The following is a 27,684-nucleotide window of genomic DNA, read 5'->3' on the forward strand; positions in this document are numbered from 1 at the left end:
TGACTGGTCTGAGCATTGATTGGCCCTCCTGAAATGCGCGTGAGAAGGTGGTAGTGAACTGCCTTCCTGAACCATTGCAATCTCTGAGCTGTAGGTCGACCCACATTGCCGGTAGTAAGGGAATTTCAGGATTTTCACGGATTGACACAGGCTGAATGGCCAATATATTTCCAAGTCAGGATGGTGAGTGGCTTGGAGAAGATCTTGCAGATCATGCTGTTCCCGTGAACCTGCTGCTGTTGTCTTTCAAGATGGAAGTAGTTGTGGGTTTGGAAGGTGCTGTCTAATTTTATGTTTGAGAGAGTGGATGTTTGTGAATGTGGTGCCAATTAAACAGGAGCAGCTTTTTCATGGATAGTATCTCGCTTGCCGTGTGCAGTTGGAGCAGCACTAACACATGACTTAAATGTTGGAGATTTTGGACAGGTTTGAGAAATCAGGAGGTAAGTTCCTTGCTGCAGTATCCATAGCCTTAGACCTGCTCTTGTTGCCACTGCATTTATTGGGTGAGTCCAGTACAGCTTGTGGTTCATGGTAGCTTTCAGGATGTTGATAGTGGAGGATACAATGATGCTGAGGCCCAAGTCAAAGGATGCCTTACTGCACGTCTCTGTGATGCAGTTTTACACTCACACACTGATCAGACTTGATATAGCCTCCATCCACCCTAACAGCAAGTTCCATCACAACAATCCCCACTACAATCCCAAATCTCTATGGTATTGTATCGATTAATGTGAGTGATAGTGAACAGAATTGGACATGTTGCACTGACCCTGAGAACAATACTCCTGTATTACAGCAAAGCAGTCAATGTTCCTTCTCCTCTCGGAAAGTCTGCCCAGGCACACACTCAGCTTGACTAGAGGTTAGCTACATCTCCCCATGCTGAGAAACTTCACGGTCTGTGTGTCTATGTTTAGTGGAGAACAGCTGATCTCCGCTGGGATTGATTTTGTAATGTTCACTGTCAGAGCAGGAGGAGCAAATACAATTGAAAACATTGGAAAGGTTCACTAAAGTGAAGGCCAAGCCGATAGTGAAAGTGACCAAGAAAGCAGAAAAGAAATGAACCCATAGGTGCAACATGTAACCATCTGAAACCAAAGGTTCCTGTCAGAGACACCGATATCTCTCAGGAAAGAGCTGAGCCCGGCTCAAAGGGTCCCTGTCCTGGTTCCGATTGGAGACATAGACATTAATTAATTTGAATCACTCAAAGCATGCTTTCTTGGCTCCATTTACACCCAGTTCCTCTCACACATTCTACAATGAATCAGTGTGAGGACACACCCTCTCATTTTTACTGACCATCAGTTCGGGTGCACTTGCAGTTCAGGAACAAAAACAAAGTTACTGGAAATGCTCAGCAGATTTGGCAGCATCTATGGAGGGGAAAAAGTGAACATTTCAGGTCCGATGACCCTTCCTCAGAACTGGATGCAGAGAGATGAAGCTGAGGCCTTTGCTGAGTACAGAGCGTTCAGCATCAGAGAGCAGAAGGTTAGGAGGGATGGCCAATACCCAACATGATGTGGGGTGTTTGTGGGAGGGGATAGAGTCAGAGGGAAGGGAAGGAGCGGTAGGTTCCAGACAGCCATTGGTATTTTTGAGTTGATGCATCTTGTGGGCCTGATTGCCTGATCAGAAGAGAAAAAAAAATTCCTTGTTAGTCTGACGAATGAGCCGGAGCATGAAGTGGAACTGAGGACTGGTACAGCTCTGAGCCAGTGTGTTACGATGCTGTTGGAGAGAGAGGTTGAGACTATGCATGTGCAGCCGCATCGCATTGAGGGTGGATCTCAGAATGTGGCCAGAGCTGCTGTCCGTGGAACGTTGAACATCATGGTGGTATCTATGATCCTGGGAGGATTCAAAACATGAGGGATGAAACTTGAGTTGGAATCCACGTGGTGTGAGTCTGAGCCGGAGGCAGTCACTGAGGAATGTGATATGGCTGTGGAAAGTGATATTGGCTGGATGAAGAGTCTCGGCCCGAAATATAAGCTTTTGTGCTCCTAAGATGCTGCTTGGCCAGCTGTGTTCATCCAGCCCCACACTTTCTTATCATGGCTGTGGAAAAGTCAGTTTCAGTTCCTGTCCGTTTCTATTTTACACATTTAGGGAGAGAGTAACACTGGCGCAGAAACCCCGCTTCATAACACAGCCCTCAAGAATTGATTTTGTGTGATTCAGCTGGAGCAATGGAAACTGACACTGTCGTATTCTACAGCATCTGCAGTTTCTGCTATCTTTGAAATGGAAGCTGACATGCTGTCTCCTGAAAGAAAGGCCGGCACATGGGCGTTTAATTGTATCACAACTGCTTTTAAAAGTTCCAGGTTTTATTATCTTCGAACATGAAGCTTGAGTCGCAGCTGGAGGCGGAGCTGGACATTTCTCTGTCTGTCACTCAGTTTCCTGCCCGGGCCGCCTCTCCCTCTCTGTCAGCTCTTTCTCAGTCAGGTCGGGGCGGGCTGTAGAAAGAAGGAAGGTGAGGCAGCTCGGCTCTCACTCGGCAGCGATTGCAGTGAAGAAGCGTGATGTCTGGGCGAGGCAAAGGCCTGGGAAAAGGCGGGGCGAAGCGGCACCGCAAAGTGCTCCGTGATAACATCCAGGGCATCACGAAACCAGCCATCCGGCGCCTGGCTCGCCGTGGCGGTGTCAAGCGCATCTCGGGCTTGATCTACGAGGAGACCCGCGGGGTGCTGAAGGTTTTCCTGGAGAATGTGATCAGGGATGCGGTGACCTACACTGAGCACGCCAAGCGCAAGACGGTCACTGCCATGGACGTGGTGTACGCTCTGAAACGCCAGGGCCGCACTCTCTATGGATTCGGCGGCTGAGCAACTCGTCCCTTTTCCAGCGAACCCAAAGGCTCTTTTCAGAGCCACCCAAACCCTCCGATTGAGAGCGGAGACCTGAGGACGGGGAAAGGCAACACATAGGGCTGGTGCAGCGACTTTTAATTTTGAACCAATCCTTTAAGGAAATATATTAAGTTCGTGCCCCGCGTTGCAGGAGAGAGAGCGCGGATTGTGAAATTATACTCTGCAGAAAAGTGTTTTATAACCAAGGTATCCCTGCACTACAGATAGAGGTTTCACGGCCATTCGAGACGATACTGTTCTGCAGCTGGTTATGCCCTTTCTTGTGAATACCAGTCTATCAGTAATACTACCAGTTGTCCATACCATGAATAATAATTTGCTCTCTCCGTAATTTTGGGCCCAGGCGCTAATTGCATATTGCAGTGTTTGTACTTCATTCACGCTTCCAGGAATGATACTTTGTTCATTTTGATTCTGGGAGCCGTGCCGATGTTTTAGTATCAGAGATAATGGGAACTGCAGATGCTGGAGATTCCAAGATAATAAAATGTGAGGCTGGATGAACACAGCAGGCCAAGCAGCATCTCAGGAGCACAAAAGCTGACGTTTCGGGCCTAGACCCTTCATCAGAGAGGGGGATGGCAACTATTTTGCTGCCTTTCCTGTCCTTCAACGGCTGTTTCTCAGGGGGTTGAGGGACGGGGCTGTATCCAATCCAGGCTCTAGGGCGGGCTCTCCATTCCCTTAAATAGGCAGCGCCGCAGCAGGCTCAGCATTGATAGCAGCGGCCTGTGTGTATTACAGAGAGAATGGCCAGAACCAAGCAGACAGCGCGCAAATCCACCGGAGGGAAAGCTCCGCGCAAGCAGCTAGCGACCAAAGCGGCCCGCAAGAGCGCTCCGGCCACGGGCGGAGTAAAGAAGCCTCATCGCTACAGGCCCGGCACGGTGGCTCTGCGGGAGATCCGCCGCTACCAGAAATCCACCGAGCTGCTGATCCGCAAACTGCCGTTCCAGCGCCTGGTGCGGGAGATCGCTCAGGACTTCAAGACCGACCTGCGCTTCCAGAGCTCGGCCGTGATGGCCCTGCAGGAGGCCAGCGAGGCTTACCTGGTGGGGCTGTTTGAGGACACCAACCTGTGTGCCATCCACGCCAAGCGGGTCACCATCATGCCCAAAGACATCCAGCTGGCCCGCCGGATCCGCGGGGAGCGCGCCTAAAAGGAGCGTGCCCCACCCTGCACATTCACCCCGAGAAACAACGGCTCTTTTCAGAGCCACTACACTATCCAGAGCGAGCAGCAATCGTCAGGCACGATGGACTTTAGTTAATGCTATAGATGTCGTCTCAATGCAACAGCTCTTACAGAAACTTAATGTGTCTGAGATGCACTAATTCATCTTAAAGACAAGACGCAACTCGGGGCAATCAGATTTATACACTTTCACTAATCGCAACAAAATCAAGTACTGCACTCCACGTTTTATAATTTATACATTTCTAATTGAAACGCCTCTGAGTGCGAATTGCTTCCCTTGGCGTTTCCCCAGCTGTAACTGAACTTGGCGGAGGAGGAGGATGGTGGAAAATAATCGCCAATTTCAAAACCCACCACAACATACAAACTATGTTTATATTTTTGTTCGTGCACTCGAAATTTTGCGCAATCTCCCACTAGTGGATTCGTTCGACCAACTGAGGAGGGTCGGGTCAGTCTCGAATGGCCTCTTTGTGGCGCAGAGCTATTCCATGTCTCTATTTCCCTGTCAGCGTCTGGGTGGGAATGCCCCTTTGAGTCACTGTCCCTGTAGCAAAACCTCCAACTTTATTCGTCCCGTCCGGCAGCTGTTCTAGTGTTATCTCTCAAGGAGAAAACAAAAGGGATTATTTTTGCTCATTTAGACGTCCGTGCTCGCACATAAAATGCAAATTAATTAGCCAGCATTGACGGTCTAGCTGCTTTTCACTGATGTGGTGGGTGGCTCTTAAAAGAGCCTTTGTGTTCGCAAATTCAAGTACGGCCTCTTCACTTTTTCGCGGAGCCCCCTGCGGCGGTTTTCTTGGGCAGCAGCACGGCCTGGATATTAGGCAGCACCCCGCCCTGAGCGATGGTCACCCCTCCCAGCAGCTTGTTGAGCTCCTCGTCGTTGCGCACGGCCAGCTGGAGGTGCCTGGGGATGATGCGGGTCTTCTTGTTGTCCCGGGCCGCGTTACCGGCCAGCTCGAGGATTTCAGCCGTCAGGTACTCGAGCACCGCAGCCAGATAGACCGGCGCTCCGGCACCCACACGCTCAGCATAGTTACCCTTTCTCAGGAGCCTGTGAACACGGCCCACCGGGAACTGCAGGCCAGCCCGGGACGACCGGGACTTGGCCTTCGAGCGAGCTTTCCCTCCACTGCCCTTTCCTCTCCCAGACATTACCACAACCTCGCAAACACTTTCACAGAGAATGCTGCAATGTGGCCCCATCCCGCCCTCTTATACCTTCGGGAGGAATGGGGGTGCGGCCATTGCTGATTGGTCACATTGTTCGGTATCTCCTAATGTCGTTTCCATTCCCAATCAGATATCTGCTTCCCTCACCAATCCGGAGAGGGCCCGGGGAGGAGGCGGGAACGTCCCGGCGCCAAATCATCAACCGCTTTCTTTCAAACTCGGAAAGCCCGCCAATATGTACAAAACTGGAAGAAGTTTTACAAAGAAGAATGCGTTCATATTTCAGATAATTTACTTTTAGAATACGCCTGTACACTTCACACAATCTCTCTCTGATTCCCAGGCCTCAGTGAATCGATGTGTTTCTGATTTTTTTTATACTTAAGAATAAGCAGATGGCAGAAAAAAGAGCCCGCCAGAAGTAAGTCTCTGCCCAGATTTATTTTATTTCAGATCAGCATATAATGCTGATAATGGATATAATGATAACAGTATCACACAACAATTTCTTTCCCGTTGAGCGCATTACTGCTTTAAACAACATTTTACAATCGCGCTCCCTACTGCACGAGATCAACAATATTTCTACTTTTGCGATGCCAGTCCGGCAGCTGTTCTGCTTTCATCTCGGTTCACTTTGAAATGTTCCCACCGACAGCAGAAAGCCTCATTTATAGCTTTCTGCAAAACTGGATGGAACCCGCGGGGAGATTTGAAAATAAAACAAAATTCCTCTGCGTGGAAACCGTAGGAAAATACCGGCGCCAAATCATCCACCGTTTTCTTTCCGATTTGAAAAGCCCGCCAACATGGGCAATACGAGGAAGACGCTTTACATGAATGCTTACGATTTAATTTCCTTTCAGATTACAAATTGATCTTTGACATAACCTCTCGTTCTCACTCAGTGAGAAACACCGGCTTCGGGAAATTTTGTAATTATTGTGCTCGATCAGACTTCCCTGTTCATCTCGGTTCATTTTGAAAGCCTCTGACCGAGAACGGCAAGCCCCACATACTGCATTCTGAAAATAAATTCCGAGAACTTCACGTCGAGATTTGGAAATTGAAACAAAACACAAATCGCACAATACTACTCTTCGTGGGTCTCAAATTCGGGGTCATCAGCTTTCGTTACCACGGGAGAAACTTCGGGATCATTACCCACAGGGACAAAACCCTCCAACACGTCCGAAATGGGAAAAAGACGTTTTACAAAGAGGAATGAATAATTTAATTTTTCATCGAATTTAATTCATTTTTCATATTGCGAGTGCACCCTGAAATATTTCGGAAAAACTCACATGACCTTCTTGCCGGTGAAACTTTAGTTTAAAGTTGCCGTCCCTGTTGTCCTTGATCAGACTTCAGCCAGTTTCACACTTGACATGGCAATCCAGCAGTTAATCTGGCTTTATCTCAGTTCAGTTTGAAAGCCTCTTATCGACAGCTGAGATCCTCATTTGCAGTGCTCTGCAAACATCAGACGAAGTCTCAGTGGCCCTTTGAAAACTTAATGAAAGAAAAGGGCAAGTAAATTTCAAAATCTATTCGTGGGACGAGAACAGTTACTTTTCATTCCGAGGGTGAAACTCGTGTTTCATACCCCAGGGGACACTGTAGCTTTTGCGCTGATCAAGGGTTAAAGAGTAACTGAAAAACATAGAAGTTGCAGAAAAAATGACTCCGGGACGATAAATATGCTCTCTATATAGGCAGGGAAAACAGTCAGGGAACTACGCAACCGAGAATAAAGGGCAGAGGGTCAGGGATCACACGAATTTTTTTTACAAAAGTTTATCGAAAACGAAACACAAAGCTTAGGGACATGAATTATACAGACCCAGAATAAACGACAAAGTTAAAACCTAATTTCTTAAGAAGGGTCTCGCCCCGAAACGTAAACATTCCTGCTCCTCTGACGCTGCTCGGCTTGCTGTGTTCACCCAGGCCCACACCTTGTTGTCTCAGATTCTCTAGCATCGACTATCCAAGTTAAAACGGTTCAGCTGTCTCAGTGCAATTGTGGGTGGCTCTTAAAAGAGCCGTTGGGTTTTGGATTGGTGTCTGCTTTCAGCAGTGAGGTGTCTCACTTGGAGCTGGTGTACTTGGTCACCGCCTTTGTACCCTCCGACACGGCGTGCTTGGCCAGCTCCCCGGGCAGCAGCAGCCGCACGGCGGTCTGGATCTCCCGGGAGCTGATGGTGCTGCGCTTGTTGTAATGGGCCAGGCGGGAAGCCTCCCCTGCGATACGCTCGAAAATATCGCTGACGAACGAGTTCATGATGCCCATAGCCTTGGAGGAGATGCCGGTGTCGGGGTGAACCTGCTTCATCACTTTGTAGATGTAGATGGAGTAACTTTCTTTCCTGCGTCGGCTCCTTTTCTTGCCGCTTTTCCCCGGCGCCTTCTTGATGATTTTCTTCGCGCCTTTCTTGGAAGTTGCCTGCGATTTCTTCTCATCTGCCATAACGACGGTCACTGTCAGACACAGAATAAGGGAAAGTGGGCGCGGAGATCGCTTTTTATAGGCTGCTGGCGTCAGCAATGCTAATGAGGGATTGGGGAGGTCTTGTTCATGATTGGACAGTTTACAAGAATCTCAGAGGATGTGATTAGCTTTTCTGTGATTGGTTAGTGTGGGACACAACGGGGATCTGTCAGGATAAGCAACGAAAAGTGAAACACAAGCCGAAATTTTGTCCACGAATCACTCTACATTTAACTCGTTATTGTCATTTATTGATGTTGTGAACACAGTACCTGAGAGTTTTTAATTGCGACAATGTATTTATATGCTCAAAGCAACCTTTCATGTATAACATATTATTTTGTTTCATCATTCTCTGTAGTTTCTGCATTACACTATAAGCAGTATTGTGTCCAGAGCTTGATGTTTAATGAGGGATAGTTTGTCGAATATCTGTCAGTCTCTGCGATATGAAAATGGGAGTGCAGTTATCCATCTGACGCTTTTCATGCAGTGTGGATGGTAATTACTCTCTCACAGTCTGTTCCTGTCATACTGTCATAAAGATATACAACACTCGTGGGTCCACCTCATCCATGGCAACCAGATATCCTCAATTAATCTAGTCCTATTTGCCAGCATTTGGCCCACATCACTCTAAGCCCTTCCTTTTCATACACCCGCCCAGATGTCATTTAAATGTTGTAGCTGTACTCAACTCCACCACTTCCTCTGGCAGTTCACTGCAATTCCACACTACACTCTGTGAGCAAACATTACCCACCTTAAGTTCCTTTCAAATCGTGATTTTCTCATCCAAAACCCATGCCCTCTCGTTTCGGACTCCTATCCCGTGTGCATAAGAACGTGATTATTCATGCTATCCATGCCCCTCTTAATTTTATATCTTCTACACAGTCACCACCCAGCCTCTGACACTCCATGGAAAACAAGCTGCAAAACAAGCCACAATAAGCCCTGTCTATTCAGTCTCTCCCTGAAACTCAAACTTTCAAACTGTGGCAACATCCTTTTAAACATGTTCCTGACTCATGCAAGTTTAAAACTACATTCCCTATTGCAAGGGGGCACCAGAACTGAATGCAGTATTTCAGAAGTAGTCTAACCAATCTTCTGTACAGTCACAACATCACCTCCCAATCCTCAATATACACTGAATGCCCTGACCAATAAAGGGAATTGTATCAAACACCTTCTTCACTGCCCTGTCTCCCTGGAATTCCAACTTCAAGACGCTTATGAGCCTGCATTCCACGGCCACTGACTTTGGCAACACTTCCCGAGAATTGACCATGAAGTGTGCAAGTCTTGCCCCGATTTTCTGTGACAAAATGTAGCACCTCACATTTGTCAAGTTTAAACCCCAGCTGCCACTCCATAGCCCATTGGTCCTCTCGATCAAGGTCCTGTTGTAGTCTGAGGTCAGGCAGTCATGCAGCATGGACAAAGGCCCTTCAGCTCAAACTGGTTCATGCTGATCATGGTGCCCTCTCAGCTAATTCCAACTGCCCACATTTGGTCCATATCCCTCTAAAACCTACCCTTTTTTTAATGGTGCAATTGCACCTGCCTCAACAACTTTCTCTGGCAGCTGATTCCACATGTGCACCACTCCGCAAGGTCCTTCTTAAATCCCTCTATTTTCTTGATAAACCTTCCGCACTTTCAAAACTACATCTTAATTTTGTATTATTGGAAAACATACGAATCATGCCTTGTGCATTCACATCAAGGCCACTTATCACACAATCATCGAATCCCTACTGTGTGGAAATAGGCCCTTTGGCCCAACAAGTCCATGCTGACACTCCGAGCATCCCACCCAGATCCATCCTGCTATAACTCACCCAACACATGACTGAACACTACGGGAAAATTCCCATAGCCAACCAACCTCGCCTGCACATCTTTGAACTGTGGGAGGAAACCGGAGCACCCGGAGGAACATCATTCAGACACGGAGAGAATGTGCAAACTCCACACAGATAATCGCCTGAGGATGGAATTGAACCCAGATCCCCGGTGCGAGCCACTGAGACACCGAGGTGCCCAACAAAGGTCACAGCACAAACCCCTGTGACACACCACGAGTCACAGGCCTCCAGTCCGAGAAACAAGCTTCAACCATCACACTCTGCTTTCTACCATCGAGCCATTTTTGAATCAAATTAGCTAGCTCTCCCTGGATCCCTTGGAACCTAACCTTCATTACTAGTCTGCGTGCAGGACCTTGTCAAAGGCCTTACTAAAGTCCACACAGACTGCATCTACTGCCCTCCCCTCATCTATTCACTTGGTTACTTCTTTGAAAAACTCAAAGATTTGTCACATGTGCCTTTCCGCACACAAATCCATGCCGACTATCCGTAATCATACCTTGAATATCCAAATGTTCATTGATCCTGTCACTCAGCATCCTTTCCAATAACTTGCTTACTGCTGGTGTTAGGCTCACTGGCTGGAAGTTCCCTGGCTTGTCTTTCCTCCCTTTCATAAACAATGTAACAACTTTAGCCACCCTCCAGTCTTCTGGAATCTCGCCAGTGGCTAAAAATGAAGCTAAAATCTCTGCAAAGGAAGGGCCTCTGCAATTTCTTTACTGGCTTCCCACAAAATCCGAGATGGACACTATCAGAACTCAGAAATTCATCCACCTTTGTATGATCTAAGGCTGCAAAGACACCCTTTCTGTTCATACATATGCAGTCCAAAATATCTCTACTTCCTTCCCTTATTTCTAATAGGGATTATAGGGTGGCACAGTGGTTAGCACTGCAGCCTCACAGCACCAGGGACCCAGATTCGATTCCAGCCTCGGGCGACTGTCTGTATGGAGTTTACACATTCTCCCTGTGTCTGCGTGGGTTTCCTCCGGGTGCTCCGGTTTCCTCCCACAGCCCAAAGATGTGCAGGTTAGGTGGATCGGACATGCTAAATTGCCTGTACTGTTCAGGGGTGTGTGGGTTACAGGGGTATGGGTCTGGGTGGGAAGCTTGAAGGGGTGGTGTGGACTTGTTGAGCCGAGGCGCCTGTTTCCACACTGTAGGGAATTAATCTCATTTCCTTAGCATCCATGATTCTCTCCTCAGCAAACACTGAGGAGAAATATCCATTAAAAATCCTCCCCTTCTGCTGTGGCTCCACACATGGACCACCATCCTGATCTTAAAGAGGTCCTCCTCTCCGCAGCCAACCTTTTACTCTTATTATAACTAATGAGCCTCTGGGGATTATCTGTAACCTTTTCTGCCAGATCCATTTCATGACATCTTTTTGCTCTTCTGATTTCCCTCTTGTGTGCTTCTCCACTTTTTATAGTTATCTACGGATTCACTTGAGCCTGATAGTTTAAACCCAATGTATGCCTTCTTCCCTTTCCTGACCAGATCTTCAACGTCGCTTGATATTTCAGGTCATCTACCTCTGTCATTTCTGTTGTCCAAAAGTGTGACATTATTAGTCTGTACCTTTCAATGTGTGCTCTGTGAATGTGTGGGTGTAGTTCTCAATCCATGCCTGACAGTTTCTCCAAGAAAATGCATGAGTGTTGTTACTCGTACCTACATGTCCATTCGGTGGTATCAATGTAAGAGTGCAGGCATTAGTCTGCACATGCCAATTTCTGCTCCGTCAATATGCGAGTTTAGTTTCTGTTAGGCAGATGTGAGAAGGTAGTTATCACACTGTACCTGGGAGACTTTGTTCTGTGACTATTGAGTTCAGTTGTCACACTGTACCTCCCAGTTTTTAGTTTGTGACAAAGAGAGTGTGGTTTTAAATCTGAGACTGTCAGTTTCTCCTAAGTGAGTTTGTTTGTACAATTATCAGTACATTCCTGCAAGATTCTGTTGCATGAATGTGTAATTGTAGTTATCATTCCGTCCATATCAGTCTTTGCTGTGTGAAATTATGAGAGGATGTACTAATTTTTCCCCATCAGTCTTCTGTCTTGTGAAAACGGGTGTTTAGTTATCAATCTGTTTATTTTCATCCATGCTCTGCGAATGTTTGGCAGCAGTTATCACTATCTCAGGAGCACAAAATCTGATGTTTCGGGCCTAGACCCTTCATCAGAGAGGGGGATGGGGAGAGGGAACTGGAATAAATAGGGAGAGAGGGGGAGACGGGCTGAAGATGGAGAGAAAAGAAGATAGGTAGAGAGGAGGGTAAAGGTGGGGAGGTCGGGAGTGGATAGGTCAGTACAGGGAAGATGGACAGGTCAAGGAGGCGGGATGACGTGATCGGTTGGAAATGGAGGTGCGGCTTGAGGTGGGAGGAAAGGATTGGTGAGAGGACGAACAGGTTAGGGAAGCAGACACAGGTTGGGCTGGTTTTGTGATGCAGTGGTGGGAGAGGAAGAACTGGGCTGGTTTTGGGATGCAGTCGGGGAAGGGGAGATTTTGAAGCTTGTGAAGTCCACGTTGATACCACTGGGCTGCAGGGTTCCCAAGCGGAATATGAGTTGCTGTTCCTGCAACCTTCGGGTGGCATCATTGTGGCAATGCAGGAGCACAATGTTGTCTGAGGAATGGGAGGGGGAGCTGAAATGTTGCGCGACTGGGAGGTGCAGTTGTTTGTTGCAAACCGAGCGGAGGTGTTCTGCAAAGCAGTCCCCAAGCCTCCGCTTGGTTTCTCCAATGTAGAGCAAGCCACACTGGGTGCAATGGATACAATATACCACATTGGCAGATGTGCAGGTGAACATCTGTTTGATATGGAAGGTTATCCTGGGGCCTGGGATGGGGGTGAGGGAGGTGTGTGGGACAAGTGTAGCACTTCCTGCGGTTGCAGGGGAAGGTGTCTGCTGTGGTGTGGTTGGAGGGGAGTGTGGAGTGGACAAGGGAGTCGTGGAGAGAGTGATCTCTCCGGAAAGAGACAAGGGTGGGAATGGAAAAATGGCTTGGGTGGTGGGGACGGATTGTAGATGGCGGAAGAGTCGGAGGATGATATGTTGTATCCAGAGGTAGGTGGGCTGGTATGTGAGGATGAGGGGGATCCTCTGGAATCACCCTACTGCATCCCAAAACCAGCCCAGTTCTTCCCCTCCCCCCACTGCATCCCAAAACCAGCCCAGCTTGTCTCTGCTTCCCTAACCTGTTCTTCCTCTCACCAATCCCTTCCTCCCACCTCAAGCCGCACCTCCATTTCCTCCCTACCCCTCATCCCGCCTCCTTGACCTGTCCATCTTCCCTGGACTGAACTACCCCTCCCCACCTCTCCACCTGTAGGCTCCTCTCTACCTATCTTGTTTTCTCTCCATCTTGGGTCCGCCTCCCCCTCTCTCCCTATTTATTCCAGTTCCCTCTCCCCATCCCCCCCTCTGATGAAGGGTCTCGGCCCGAAACGTCAGCTTTTGTGCTCCTGAGATGCTACTTGGCCTGCTGTGTTCATCCACCTCCACACTTTGTTGTCTTGGATTCTCCAGCATCTGCAGTTCCCATTATCACATCACTCTGTATCTGTCAGGTTCTGCTTGATGATTAAATTTCCAGTCTATCCATGGCAGTTTCTGTTATAAGAATGTGAGGGTTTAGTTATCACTCTGTTTCTGCCAGGCTCTGTGATGTCAACGTCTGAACGCTGTTATCAGTTCTTTCACTGTCAGTTTCTGCGACTGTGTGTCTGTGAGTGTGGTTGTCAATTTATACCTGCCATTTTCTGGTATGTGAATATGAGAGTTTGGATATTAAACAGCGCCTGCCAGCTTCTGATGTGTCAATATTTGAGTGCAGTTATCAATCTGTTCCTGTGATAACGGGAACTGCAGATGCTGGAGAATCCAAGATAACAAAGTGTGGAGCTGGATGAACACAGCAGGCCAAGCAGCGTCTCAGGAGCTGCTTGGCCTGCTGTGATTGTCCAGCTCCACACTTTGTTATCAATCTGTTCTTGACAGTCTCTGCTATGCAATCGGTGGGACTGAAGCTGTTTGTCATTGTCAGTATTTACGGTGCGAATGTATGAGTGTAGTTATCTATCCGTACCTGTTTGTTGCACCTGACAAGATAACATGAATGCAGTTACCAGTCAATGCGAGTCAGCTTCTGCTATGTTAATACAGAAGTTAGTTAGCAGTCTATGCCTGTGTGTTCCTGTTCTCTGAATGTATGACTGTGATTATCAGTCTCCAGCTCAAAGATTCCTCAATGTGAATACGTGAGTTTAGTTATGGATCTGTACACCGGACCTGAAATGTGAACTCTGTTTTCTCCCTCACAGATGCTGCTGGACCTGCTGATCTTTTCCAGCAACTTTGCTTTTGTTCCTGATTTACAGCTTCCGCAGATAACAAGGCATGGGGGTGGATGAACACAGCAGGACAAACAGCATCTTAGCAGCATAATAGCTGACGTTTTCGGCCAAGACCCTTCATCATAAAAAGGGGGAGGGGGAGAGGATTTTGAAATAAATCGGGAGAGAGAGGGAGGTGGACTGAAGATGGACAGACGAGAAGATAGGTGGAGAGGAGAGTATGGGTGGGGAGGTAGGGAGGGGATAGGTCAGTCTGGGGAGGATGGACCGGTCAAGGGGGCAGGCTGAGGTTAGGAGGTAGGAAATGGAGGTGCGGCTTGACGTGGGAAGACGGGATAGGTGAGGGGAAAAACAGGTTAGGCAGGTGGGGAAGAGCTGGGCTGGTTTGGGATGCAGCGGGGGGAAGGGAGATTTTGAAGCTGGTGAAATCCACATCGATAGCTTGAGGCTGCAGGGTTCCCAAGCGGAATATGAGTTGCTGTTCCTGCAACCTACGGGTGGGATCATTATGACACTGCAGGATGCCCAGGATGGACATGTTGTCTGAGGAATGGGAGGGAGAGTTGAAATGGTTCGCGACTGGGAGGTGCAGTTGTTTATGGCGAACCATGCGGAGGTGTTCTGCAAAGCATTCCCCAAGGCTCCGCTTGGTTTCGCCAATGGAGAGAAAACCACACCGCGTACAGCGGATGCAGTATACCACATTGGCGGATGTGCAGGGGAACATCTGCTTGATGTGGAAAGTCATCTTGGGGCCTAGGATTGGGGTTAGGGAGGAGGTGTGAGGGCAAGTGTAGCACTTCCTCCGGTTGCAGGGGAAGGTGCCGGGTGTGCTGGGGTTGGAGGGCAGTGTGGAGCGGACAAGGGAGTTGTGGAGAGAGTGGTCTCATCTGAAAGCAGACAAGGGTCGGGTAGTAAAAATGTCTTCGGTGGTCGGGTTGAATTGTAGATGGCACAAGTGTCGGAGGATGATGCATTGTATCCAGAGGTTGGTAGGGTGGGATGTGAGGACCAAGGGGGTTCTGTTTTGGCGGTTATTGCGGGGTCAGGGTGTGAGGGATGAGGCACTGGAAATGTGGAAGACACGGTTGAGGGCATTGCCGACCGCTGCGGGGGGAACATCCGCAGTTCTTTCGGTTTTTATATTGTCCGTTTATGCTGTGTGAAACACTGAGTGTGGGTATCTATGTGGGCCTTTCAGTTTCTGATTTGTGGATGTATGAGTGCAGATTTACTTTGTACCTGTCAGTTTCTGCTCTGTAAATGTGAGAGCGTAGTTGACAACCTCGTCCTCACAGTTTGTGCCGTGTGAATGAATGCAGTTATATATCTGTCTCTGCCACTTTCTGTTGTGTGAATGTGAGAGTGCAGGAATCAATCTGTACCACTCAGTTAATGCAAGTGGAATGAGGGATGTAGGTATCATGTACATGTCCGTGTTATCATCAACCTGTTCCTGTCAGTTTCTGCTATCCGGGTACCTGAGTATAGATGTCATTCTCTGTCAGTCAGTTTCTACTCAGTGAACATGTGTCTGAAATTATCAGTCTGTCCATGACACTGTTTTGCTATGTGAATGTTTAGTTATCAATCGCTCTCCATCAATGTCAATGAGGAGAGCCTGAGAGTGTAGTTATTACATGTTTTAATACATTCTGATCAGATACTCAACTACAATAGCAATCATCCCAATATCTACTCATGGAGCTGCACCAAAACACTGTTCAAGTGAGCCACAACACACTGCAGCATCCAGAGCTGCGAAAAGCTGAGGAAGAACACGATACAGTGACTATAGAAACGAAGGTTACCTGAAAAGCATTGTCCTTCGACACCTGCACAACAGACGACAAATGGATTACACAGCACGTCCAGAGACACTAGTCACCTGACCAAACAAGAAAAACATATCAGAAATGAGCACCATATTGCCCCGAGCCAACAACCAGAACTGACAGAACCAACGTTATTTGCACGATATCGTGCACAGATGCCAAAAACAGTACAAAGGCCAAACTGGCAGGAAACTAGCCATCATGATTCGTAAACACAAACTAGCTACCAAGAGACATGGCCAACTATCACTCATCTCAATACGCATGGACAAAGAGGGACACCAATTTGACTGGGACAACTTAGTCATCTGAGGAAAAGCCAACCAAAGACATGCACGAGAATTCCTGGAGGCCTGACATTCAAACTGGAATGCCATTAACAAATGCGTAGAGCAGGATCCCATACACCAACCACTGAGAAACAAATCCAGAAGTGATGTCAGCCACGCCAGCAAACTGCAGCACATGAACAGCCAGCAGGACACAACAGCAACACATCACCAGAGGTGCACTGAAGGTATTATGTAGATGGTGACAAAATGTCTCTAAACAAGCAACAAGCTTGTCGAGCAATTCAACAACAGCATAGTTATTAATCTGACCCCAACGGTTCATGCAATGCAAGTGTGACAGCAGTTATCATTGTGTAGCCTCCAGTTTCTGTAATTTGAATGTCACTGTCATCAATCTCTGAGTTTCTGCTTGGTGACCATGTGAGTGCAGTTATCAATAACGGCCTGTCAGCTTCTGCTCTGTGAATATGAGAGTAGTTACCAAACTGTATCTGTCAGCTAATGCTTTGTGAAACTGGGAAGGCTGACTCCAGAATCTGCAGCTCTTGCTATCTCTAAAGTGATCGTCAATCAGTTCCTATCAATTTCTTCTGTATGGATATATGCATGTAGAGCAACCTGTACCTATCAGTACCTCATAATTTGCAAGTAAAGATATCAATATGTACCTGTGGGAATCTACTTTGTGAATATTTGAGTATAGTTATCAAACTGTACCCGTCGGTATTTTTTAAATCTGTGGGTATGCAGTTATAAAACTGTACCTGTCACTTTATGGTCTGTGAAATTGGGAGTTGTCATCAATATGTAGCTGCCAGTTTCTGCTGTGTGGATATGTGAAAGTAGTTATCGTTCAGTTGCTGTCAGTTTGCTATGTGAATGTGAGTGTTGTTTACTAACCTGTGTATCCCAGTTTCTATGATGTGAATGTGTGAATATCTTTATTAATCTTTAGCTGTCGGTTTCTGCAATGTCAATATGTGAGTCTCGTCATCCTTTCTCTTTTGTATGCATTTGCAACACAAATGAGTGAGGTTAGGCATCAATCCATACTGGTCATTTTCTGCTTGTAAAAGTGGCTTAATTGTCAGCAGCCAGTAATATTCTTAGTGGAGGTGTGATTCATTATGTGATAATTGCTAGTAGAGTAATTTTACGTAGATTTCATTCAGATACTGAGTGTATAATTTCAGTTTATCCATCTTCAAAAATGGTGTAAAAGTCAATGGGTGATGAATGCTGAAGTTTGTTGGAACTGTGTATTTGGAATGGAGAGATAAGAAAAATAAAGTTTAATTTCTCCAACGTTGTTCTCCTGTTGGAAAAATTTGAACATATCTGTTGGAAATTAAGCTCACTGTGTGTCCGACTCAATCTGCTCTGTGACTGCGGAAAGGATGTTCTCTGCTCTGACAGTGGGAACCTACCTGCTGTTTATCAGAAGGATCTGGTCACACTTGCCTCTGCACTGAAGAAATCTTACTTTGTCTTGGTCATTCAAGTGTTTTCTTTTTTTCTGCGGGAAGACAGAAGAGATAGTTCGTGTAAAGCAACATCAATTGGGTTTGACAATGTTTAACTGATCAACACAACATTTCATTAATAATCATTTGGATATACTAATATTACTAGGAATTCTTACATAACTATGGGTTTTGATCCAATCTTGCCCGAGCTGCTCCTTGTCTGATCATTTCTAAAAACTTCAACACCATTTGAATGAGCTCCTGAAAGTAAATGATACCTGTACAGCTCCATGACTGGAACCACCCAGTGGAAGCTTGTCAGTGGATCCGAGTTTAGTTCTTGATCTATTCATGTCAGTTGCAACTTGGTGAATGTGTGAGTGTAGTTATCAATGTGTCCCTCGAGGTCTTTGGTAATTATTCATGTATTACACAACAGAGGCTGACAGGGACAGAATGATCAGGAACTATTGATCCATTTAAATTATGCAGCACAGAAGGTGGCCATTTGGCTCATTATATCCATGCTGACCCAAACACCCCAAAATGGCCATCATAAAATATGATCTTCTTGCATACATCCCATAGCCCTGCAGCTTGCAGACTTAATGTGGAGGTCCAGGTATGTTCTTACAAGAGTTGAGAATCTCTGCTATCAGCAGCTCAGGCAGCGTATTTGAGATAAGCAACCTCTCATGAAAATGGTTTTCCTCCCATCATCTCTCATCGTCCTGCCACTTCACTTAATCCACACCCAATGGTTTTTAAACTCTATGCCAAGGGAAACAGATTCCCCCTGTTGACTCTATCTCTGCCCATCCCAATTGCCTGAATCATGGCACTCCCAGCTTTCACTGTTCAAAATAATATAGCTCCAACCTCTGCAATCACTCCTCATAGCTGTAACTCTCCAGCCCTGGCAACATTCCAGTAAATCTTCTCTGCAATATATCCAGAGCAATAACGTTTTCCTGTAATGTGGTGACCATCGTGGCGCACAATACATCAGTTCCAGCCTCACCAGTGTCTTAAATACTTTCATCGTTATAGCCCTACTTTTGTGTTGTATACCTCTGCCAAAAAAGGGCAGCATTCTATATACCTAGTTTCACAATCTTATCCACCTGTACTGCTATTTTCATACTCCATTACACTTGCACACCAAATCACTCACTTTATGTACTATTTCCACACCACCTCATGTATTCCTATTTTGTGTCCTTGCACCTCCTGAAATGCATTACCTCACATTTATCAGAGTTGAACTCCATATGCCACTCATCTGCCCCTTCCACCAAAACTTCTATATCATTTTGGAGCTGTCAGCTATCCTCTGCACTACCAGTACACTGTTAAATTTTTGTGCTGGCTGAAAATTTCCCAATTGTATCCCCATGTTCAAGTCCAAGTTGTTATCACATAAAACAAACAGCAGATGTCCCAACACTGAGCTATGAGAAACACCACTTCAAACAGCTTTCGGTTTACAAGGGCAGCCATTGACCATTTGATTCCTGTTGCAAAGCAAACTTTGCTTCCAATTTAGCACATGGCTCCGTATCCCAAAAGCCTTTCCATTTCTGATTCATCTGCTGCATGGTACTTTATCAAATGTCTTACTAAAATCCCTGTAGTTAACGTGCATTACACTATCCTCACACATTCACGTGGCATTCACTGACAGGTATTGATTGATAACTAAAATCACACATCCACGTTGTGAAAACTGACAGGGACTGATTGAAAAATACAATTGCACCTTCACACAGCAATCAGTGTCTATTTGTGTTATACAGATGTGAGTTTTGTAATTAATCTGTTGATAATGATGTGTGAACATGCAACGTGAATATTTGAGTGCAAATTTCCATCTGTATCTGCCCACGTCTGCTCTGGGAACCTGAGAATGTAGTTATTCATCTGCAACTATCAGTTTTTGTGATGTGAATATATAAATGTAGTTATGAATTTGTAATGCTTTCCTCTCCATGAATACGAGAATACAGTTATCTATTTCTACCTATCATTCTTGGCCATGTGCATATACGGACATTGTTATCAATCTGTCCCTGTCATTACCTGCAGTGTGAATGTTGAAGTGCAGTTGTAAACCTTTTCCAATCAGTTTCTGTGATTTGAATATGGAAATATAATTGTTATTTCCCCCTATCAGATTCTACTCTGTGAATATAACTGCCTTGTTATGCCATTTTATGCCTCATGCGGCTTGGGAGTGTTACTGTGAGTTTCTTCTGATCAGTTTCTGCTTTGTGAATATGAGAGTGCAGAAATATTGTCAAAGTACATCTGGGAAACAGACCTTTGGTCCAACAGTCCATGCCGACCAAAGGTATCAATTTCATTCCTTTCCTTTCAGCATCTGTTTGTTGTATGAGAGGGAGATTTCTAATGAGGTGCCAATCTGAATGAAAGATGGGTATTGGGCTAAGTGACACTGTCCTTTTCCAAATTTCTGCTTGTGTTTCCAGCTCTGCATGTATGATTGGATTCCCTTTATGAGGTGTATTATAAATTATTATATCATTATAACACTAATTTATAATACATTAATCACAAAGAGAGTGTGGGCATTCTTCTGAAATAGTCAGTCTCCCACTCAGATTATAAGCGTGGTTACTGCTGGTTTTCATCAGCATCGGGCTGACAGTCAGCATGGGATCGATTCAGTCTCTGGCATTGTGTGTCAATGTATTCCTCATGCGTTGTCTTCATATTTCACATGGGTAACAAGTGGGTAATGTTGCATTGAACAAGTTACTTGTAGGAACTGCTGACATTCTTCTATTGTTCAAATCTCTGCTGCTCAACATGAATGAGATTTTACCCAATGCCAAATAATCAGATCATGTAAATTAAACTGTTTTAATACCTTTGTCAGTCTCCGACTCTGTGGATACAGTTTGGTCACTGTCCGGTTTATGATAGTAAGTTTCGTTCGGGATTGGTCAGTCACTCAGAAACTGAATGTGTATTTATTCCTCCTGTAACAAGATCATGAGATCAGCGTTTCTTCAATCTTTTTCCAATAAACTCCAGTTATCTGTATCTGTTCACGACCCCATTTGCTTTCTTCTTTGGTCCATTTAACAACATCTTTATGCAGTACTTCTGCACGAGATGAGAGCTGCTTTTTAATTTGTACCGCTTTGGAAGCAAATTAAATTGTAATGTTTATTTCATTTTAAACTTGGCCTACTATATATTTCCTTCAGTTTCAACAAAGGAAATTGATGCACTAGTTACGTGTCCAAATCAAAGGCATGGTGTGATATTTGGAAGCATATTTAATCTGGATTTCAATTTACTTCTTGAGCTGTTTCAGTAGAATTCATCATTGATCATGCAATCGATTCAGTATTTTCTGATGTAGTGAACATGACGAATTTACTTTATGCCAAGCTTATACCTCATACTTAATCCTCAAGGAAAGTATTCACATCCTGGGATTGAAGTACTTCGCTCTTACCCTGTCCTATTAATGCGTCATGAAAGGGGAGCTTTCCCACCCATGTGATATTTAAGTGAAATGGCATTTTCTTTTGTTTTTGCCTGGGTATCTACTAACCTGGCAGCATCTCCACGCTTTCTAAGTTATTCTGTACCTACGGTGTATTGGCACAAGAGCAGCTGTTATGAAACAAGACAGACAGGTACACTCAATTGATCCTATTTCTATCTTCCTGTATTGCGTTACTGAGCAGATTAAGTATTTCTTGCAAAGTGGAGAGCCAATTACCACCATGGCAGAGGACAGAGTTTTCGGTTCATTTCTTCTTTCGCAAATGTGAAACAGCCTATATTCTTCAGTTGTTTGTGCCTCCAGCATTTATAAGCAAGTGAAAATGCAAGGCATTGCAACTGAAATGAGTCTGTGCCTTTCTTTAGAGTTGAGGACAGAGAAGCAATCGACCTTTGCCAAGGATACATTGCAGAGTCTAACCGCTGTGGTGATATCAAAGGATATTTTCAGGATGAGATTAATATTATTCAACATTGCATAGTAACACAAGTCTTGGAATGCTGCTAAAGTATAGATGTTAATTTAGTATGTTATTGCCAAAGAGGAAGTGCAATGAACAAATCAAATGCATTGCGGCTGACTGACCACAATGTTGCTTGTGCAGGAAAGAAAATTAGCCTTCTTACTTGGATTTCGTTTTATGGCGCGGACATTAACATGCTCGGTGTTGAACTTTTGTTTTCTGTCATTCACTGGGCACAACTGGAACCGTCAAACTGAATTTACTGAAGAGTAAACACTGTTGAACAATGTTTGCGAAATATAAGTGAGGGCGGTTCTATTGTGATCTTGCTTGTTTGAAAAAAACGGCATGAAGCTTTCTTGTGTTTTATGTAAAAATTCAGGTGGATTGTCAAGAGGAACAGAGCTATTTGAACAAATTTTAAGCTAATTTGAAAACAAAAGGTCTCTGATTATAAAGTCCTCTTGCTTAACATAGAATAAAAAAAATCTGATCATGCTTGGTGAAGAAATTGACAACTGATAAAGGTGAGGATGATACTTCCTCTGCCAACATGACACATTTATGGAATTTGATTACTGGCTGAATTGATGTAGAATTGTCGGCTGGTTGTTTCTGAACAGTGCAGATTCAGTGAGAGAAAGGACTGTTTCCTGTGCTGCAGACGTCTATGAATTTGTGTGTGTGAGAGTGGTAATCATCGCTTCGTACTTGTCGGTAGCTGTCACGTGAAGATATGAGCGTAATCATCAAACTGTCCCTCTCAGTTTCTGCTGTGAAATATGTGAGTTTCGTTATCAACCTATATCCATCAATTCCTCTTGCGTGAATGTCAAAGTGTTACAAATATGTCCCTGTCAAATTTGTCTGTGAATACGCAAATGTAGTTATCAATCTACATATGCTTATGCATTTGCTGTCCTGTCATGTATGCATGTATTTATCAGCCTGTACCTGTCAGTTTTTGTAGTCTGAATGTGTGTGTAATTATCTTTCTGTCCCTGTCATTTTCTGATATGTGAATATGAGTATGCCGTTATCAATACGTGCCTGTCAGTTTCTTCTCTCTGGCTGTGCAAGTGTATTTAACCATTTGGCCCTGTCAGATCCTGTCCTTTAAATCTGAGAGGTGAGTTTTTAGGCTATGCCTGACATTATCTGGTTTGTGAATGCATTTATCATTCTCTCCCTGTATAATTTCTAGGGTAGGGTTTCTGTCTTTTATTTCGGCTTGCTCTGTCTCTGGTCTGGATACATATAGAGTTTAATGTCCATTTGTTGTTGCAAGCTCACTGTATGAGACATTCTTAATTGTACAGTCAACAATCTAGGTTATCTGCTTGAGTGTAGGTTATTCTCTGTATCATTTCAGGTCACTACTTGATTTCCTTCTGGTCCATTTAATAGCAAAGTTTATATTCATTGGAAGTGTATCAGATGGTTTTCACTATTCAGTTTGTAGTTTTATGCAAACAAATGCAATGACAATATCAATTTCAATTTCAATCTGAAAGTTATCCTGATGTGCAATTTCTCCAGTTTGTACAAAAGGAAATGATACTTTAATTATCTCTAAGTCGATGAGATGGTGACACAGAGAGGTGAAATTAATCTCTTGTTCGATATATTTCTTGGACTACTTCTTGGGAATTCAGTGTGTCAAAGAACAAAAAAAAACATTTCAGCAGAGGAACAGGCTCTTTGGCCCTCCAAGCCTGTGCTGATCCATATCCCCTATCTTAACCTGTCACCTATTTTCCAAGGATCTGTATCCCTCTGCTCCCTGTCCAGTCACCTATCTGTCTACATACATACTAAGGGACACTATAACGCACGCCTCTACCACCTCCGCTGGCAACGCATTCCAGGCACCCAAAGCCTTCTGTGTAAAGAATTTTCCATGCATATCATCCTTAAACTTTTGCCCCTCACCTTGAAATCATGACGCGTAGTCAGAGAGTTCCACACTCTTGGAAAAAGCTTCTTGCTATCCACCCCGTCAATTCATCTCATGACTGTGTAGGCCTCAATCAAGTTCCCCCTCAACCTCCATCTTTCCAATATAAATAATCCTAATCTACTCAAACTCTCTTCATAGCTAGCACCCTCCATACCAGGCAACATCCTGGTGAACCTCCTCTGCACCTTCTCCAAAGCATCAACATCCTTTTGGTAATGTGGTGACCTGAACCGAAAACAATATTCCAAATGTGTTCAAATCAAAGCCCTAGACAACTGTAACATGACCTGCCAACTCTTGCACTAAATGACACATCTGATGAAGGAAAGAATGCACTATGTCTTCTTGACCACTCTATCGACATGCGTTGCCACCTTCAGGGTGCAATGGACCTGAACACCCAGATCTCTCTGGGCATCAACTTTTGCTGGGGCTTTGCCATTTACCACATAATTCGCTCTTGAAGTGGATCTTTCAAAATGCATCACCTCGCATTTGCCTGAACTGAACTCCTCAAAATTTGTCCTTTTTTCCCCAAATACAGTGAATGAGTGATATTGACATTATGAACACGGGAGTGCATGTCCACACGAGGATTGAAGTATTTAGCTCACATTCTTTTCTATTTGTCACTTATCATGAAAGGCTAGCTCTCTGACCTGAAATCCGTGAGTGGAAATCATCTTCATTGTTACACTGTGAGGTTTGCAATATACATGATCTTCATGGCTGTTAGATGGTGTGACACGTGTGATGGGGATAGTGTATATATTTACAACTCAGTGGAGTGCGTGTGTGCCAGAAAGTGTGTGCATACACTCTGCTGGCATTCTACGTCAGGCTTTGGGACAGGATGTGCATTTGGAAGGCACATTAATTAACTGTTCTGGCTGTGCCTGGGACATCTATTTGACAAAAGATGAATGCTGTCCTGCTCAGTTACTGATGATAACGTCAATGTTTTCTTCCATATCTGTCCTCATTATCTGCTATATGTTTGGTTGGTGTAACTATGTAACAGCATGAAAGATTTCTTCACCTTGACAGTAAATTTGAAAACATGCTTACTAAATGTAGGTTTACTGCCATTCTTTTGTGTCTATTTCAGATGAAAATTCAGTCTATTCACTTTCAAAAATGCCATAAATGCCAATAGGCTACAAATGATCTTTTTTGAAGCAGGGTGGTGTATTGAGAAAACAGAGGGGGAAAAAAAACTATTTTTATTTTGTTGTTTGTGCTTGACTGTTGGCTTGCACGCATGTCACCAGAAATTGAGTTTAATGTATCTCTGACTCAATTTGCTCTGTGCCTGTGGAAAGGATGTTCTCTGCTTGGACATGGTAACATACCTGTTGGTTGTTCAAAGCAGCTGGTCACCCTTGGCTTCGTACCAAGCACACATTACATCGTCTTGTTCCTGCAAGCGTTTTCCTGGGGAAAGACAGCAGAGTTTACTCCTGTAAATCAACATCAGTTAAGTTTTAAAATGTCAAAAAGATTACTGTAATACTCAGGTAATAATTATTAGGATGTTTCTTTTCTTTAACTTCTTCTGAAGAACGGTGCTCCAAAAGCCTGTCATTTCAAAAGTACCTGAGAGATGATGACAGTGTCATGAGACATCTACCTTTTCTTTAAAGTCATCAATTCAAATGCAGGTCTGATTCCATTTTAACTTTCAGCTGCGCCTTGTCTGAGGATTTTTTAAAAAATATATCTGCTTCGATAGCAATTGGGTAAAATCTAGAAATGGAACGATAATTGTACAGCTCCACGTAAGGTGCTACCCAGAGCCACTGCAATGTCTGCGCAGCTCATGTTACCAAATCCCAATGCACTGACTGTAGAATATATTGACTCTAATCCATGTCCTTTACAGGGTTCTTATATTTCCAGTCTTGTCTGTGTTTCGACTTTGACTGCACAATGTCAACAAACAGCATGAAACAGAAGCCAAACAAGGAATTTCCATCAGTGGTTGGGGATTTGAAAACCACAAGACTGACCCCCAGCAGCTTCTTGCCGCTGTGTCTCCCTCAGCAGGCCCACACACAGCCCGAGAAAGGCCTCTCTCTCCCCGCCCCCAGGCCGCTCTCTCTCCAAGTTCCGGGACCAGTTCCTGCCCCGCTCGGCCACTTACCAACAGCCCCCGGTTCTCCCTGAACTGAGCCCGAATCAATGCCGGTCTCGGAGCCCCCCTCTGTGTCCCAGACTCACATCTCGATGCGCTGCCGGAAGGAGCCTGCTGCTCCCTCGCTTCCCTGGGCGCTGGTCTCTCCATTGCGGTCTGTTTCAAACAAACCTCTTCCACTCACTGAGTAAATGCCCCTCAATGGCAGCGCAGGGGGAGGGCCTCACGCATGCGCTCCTCTCAACAGCCAATTGCACCTCTTTTTCGGGGGGAATATCGCGCATGCGCTACTTTTCCAAGTAATTCCCAGAAACAGTGATCAATTGATCATTTCCCCAATTCACTTTCCACCCAGTTTCAGCAAAGCAACTGGGGGCTGTGGGGGAAAGAGCAGAGACCGTTTGTATATAATGACTTTTCTTTCCCACGATTCAATACAAATTCGCAAAAAAAAGAGCGTGAAACAGAAGCTGAACGATGAGTTTCGATCGTTTCCCGGACCATGTTAATAATTCCCTCCCTCCGGCTCTCACAATCTGGTGGGCAAGTGGAGTAGCTAACGGCCATTCGGCCCGTTAGATGTGCTCCCTAATTCAAAACATCACGCCTAATCTTATGATAACAAAGTGTGGGGCTGAATGGGCACAGCTGACAAGCAGCATCTTACGAACACAAAAAGATGGCGTTTCGGGCCGAGGCGCTTCAACAGAAAAGGGGAGGGGGAGAGGATTTTGAAATAAATACGGAGAGAGGGAGAGGCGGACCGTAGGTGGACAGAGGAGAAGATAGGTGCAGAGGAGAGTATGGGTTGGGAGGTAGGGAAGGGATAGGTCAGTCCGGGGAGGACGGACAGGTCAAGTGGGCGGGACGAGGTTAGCAGGTCCGAAACGGAGGTGCAGCTTGAGGTGGGAGGAGGGGATAGGTGAGAGGAAGAACAGGTTAGGCAGGCTGGTACGAGCTGGGCTTGTTTTTAGATGCAGTGGTGGGAGCGGAGATTTTGAAGCTGGTCAAATCCACATTGATGCTATTGGACTGCAGGGTTCCGCAGCGGAATATGAATTGATGTTCATGCAACCTACCGGTGGCATCATTATGGCACTGCAAGATGCCCAGGATGGTCATGTCGTCTGAGGAATGGGCCCAAGCTATGCCTGCCTCTTTGTGGCTTATGTGGAACAGTCCCTCTTCCGCACCGACACTGGCCTCAAACCCCACGTCTTCTTCCGTCACATTGATGAATGTATCGGCGCTGCCTCATGCTCCCAAGAGGAGCTCAAACAGTCCATCCATTTCACCAACATCTTCCATCCCAACGTCAAGTTCACCTGGACCATCTCCAACACATCCCTTACCTTCCTGGACCTTTCTGTCTCCATCTCAGGCGACCACCTCCACTTGGATAAACTGCAGAATTGGGCCAAAAGTTGGCAAATGGAGTTTAATATGGATAAATGTGAGGTGATTCACTTTGGGAGGAATAACAGGAAGGTAGAATACTGGATCAATGGAAAGATTCTTGGTAGTGCGGATGTGCTTTGGATCATGTTGTCCGTGTACATAGATCCATGCAAGTTGCCACCCAGGTTGATAGTGCTGTTAAGAAAGCTTATGGTGTGATAGGTTTTATTGGTAGAGGGATTGAGTTCCGGAGCTGTGATGACATGATGTAATTTTACAAAACGCTCGTGCGGCCTCATTTGGAATATTGCATGCAGTTCTGGTCCCCCCTCCCCATTACAGGAAGGATGTGGAAGCATTGGAAAAGGTGAAAAGGAGATTTACCAGGATGATGCCTGGTCTGGAGCGCAGGCCCTATGAAGAAAGGCTGAGGGACTTGGGTCAGTTCTCATTGGAGAGAAGGAGGCTAAGAGGTGATTTAATACGGACATACAAGATGATCAGTGGATTAGATAGTGAGAGTCTTTTTCCGAGGATGATGACTTCAGTTTGTACAAGGGGGCATAGCTACAAATTGAAGAGT

General features: G+C 45.3%; 4 protein-coding genes and 1 pseudogene across 12 annotated transcripts; 2 read left to right on the forward strand and 3 right to left on the reverse strand.

Annotated features, from left to right (window-relative positions):
- The window catches only part of LOC132206835 (uncharacterized), a 660,697-nt pseudogene that overhangs the window by 345,742 nt on the left and 287,271 nt on the right, over positions 1-27,684 (reverse strand).
- LOC132206843 (histone H3) lies at positions 2,343-4,051 on the forward strand. 2 transcript variants are annotated; one of them, XM_059641938.1, is made up of 2 exons: positions 2,343-2,371; positions 3,640-4,051. In XM_059641938.1, exons 1-2 carry the CDS (start codon positions 2,361-2,363, stop codon positions 4,049-4,051), a joined length of 423 nt encoding a protein of 140 aa, XP_059497921.1. In that variant the 5' UTR covers positions 2,343-2,360. The 2 variants fall into 2 exon arrangements, with proteins under 2 accessions (XP_059497921.1, XP_059497922.1); XM_059641939.1 differs by lacking the exon at positions 2,343-2,371 and having other exon boundaries at positions 3,635-4,051.
- Positions 2,544-2,846, forward strand: LOC132206842 (histone H4-like). Its single transcript, XM_059641937.1, has one exon. It carries the CDS (start codon positions 2,544-2,546, stop codon positions 2,844-2,846), a length of 303 nt encoding a protein of 100 aa, XP_059497920.1.
- On the reverse strand, positions 4,858-5,277 carry LOC132206845 (late histone H2A.2.2-like). Its single transcript, XM_059641941.1, has one exon. The coding sequence runs from the start codon at positions 5,248-5,250 to the stop codon at positions 4,858-4,860; it is 393 nt and encodes a 130-aa protein (XP_059497924.1). The 5' UTR covers positions 5,251-5,277.
- On the reverse strand, positions 5,723-25,762 carry LOC132206839 (histone H2B type 1-O-like). 8 transcript variants are annotated; one of them, XM_059641928.1, is made up of 5 exons: positions 25,713-25,762; positions 24,922-25,003; positions 17,567-17,655; positions 15,823-15,899; positions 5,723-7,749 (listed from the first exon to the last, which is right to left on the reverse strand). In XM_059641928.1, the coding sequence occupies exon 5, from the start codon at positions 7,736-7,738 to the stop codon at positions 7,358-7,360; it is 381 nt and encodes a 126-aa protein (XP_059497911.1). In that variant the 5' UTR covers positions 7,739-7,749; positions 15,823-15,899; positions 17,567-17,655; positions 24,922-25,003; positions 25,713-25,762; the 3' UTR covers positions 5,723-7,357. The 8 variants fall into 8 exon arrangements, 7 of the variants coding, with proteins under 7 accessions (XP_059497911.1, XP_059497908.1, XP_059497909.1 ...); XM_059641925.1 differs by lacking the exon at positions 15,823-15,899 and adding an exon at positions 20,496-20,607; XM_059641926.1 differs by lacking the exons at positions 24,922-25,003; positions 25,713-25,762 and adding exons at positions 20,496-20,607; positions 21,773-21,787.

The sequence above is a fragment of the Stegostoma tigrinum genome, chromosome 44, assembly GCF_030684315.1.
Source record: "Stegostoma tigrinum isolate sSteTig4 chromosome 44, sSteTig4.hap1, whole genome shotgun sequence".
NCBI classification, from domain to species: domain Eukaryota; kingdom Metazoa; phylum Chordata; class Chondrichthyes; order Orectolobiformes; family Stegostomatidae; genus Stegostoma; species Stegostoma tigrinum.

Coding starts and splice junctions, on each gene's coding strand:
- LOC132206842 (XM_059641937.1), top strand. CDS start 2,544: ATGTCTGGGCGAGGCAAAGGCCTGGGAAAAGGCGGGGCGAAGCGGCAC.
- LOC132206845 (XM_059641941.1), bottom strand. CDS start 5,250: ATGTCTGGGAGAGGAAAGGGCAGTGGAGGGAAAGCTCGCTCGAAGGCC.
- LOC132206839 (XM_059641928.1), bottom strand. CDS start 7,738: ATGGCAGATGAGAAGAAATCGCAGGCAACTTCCAAGAAAGGCGCGAAG.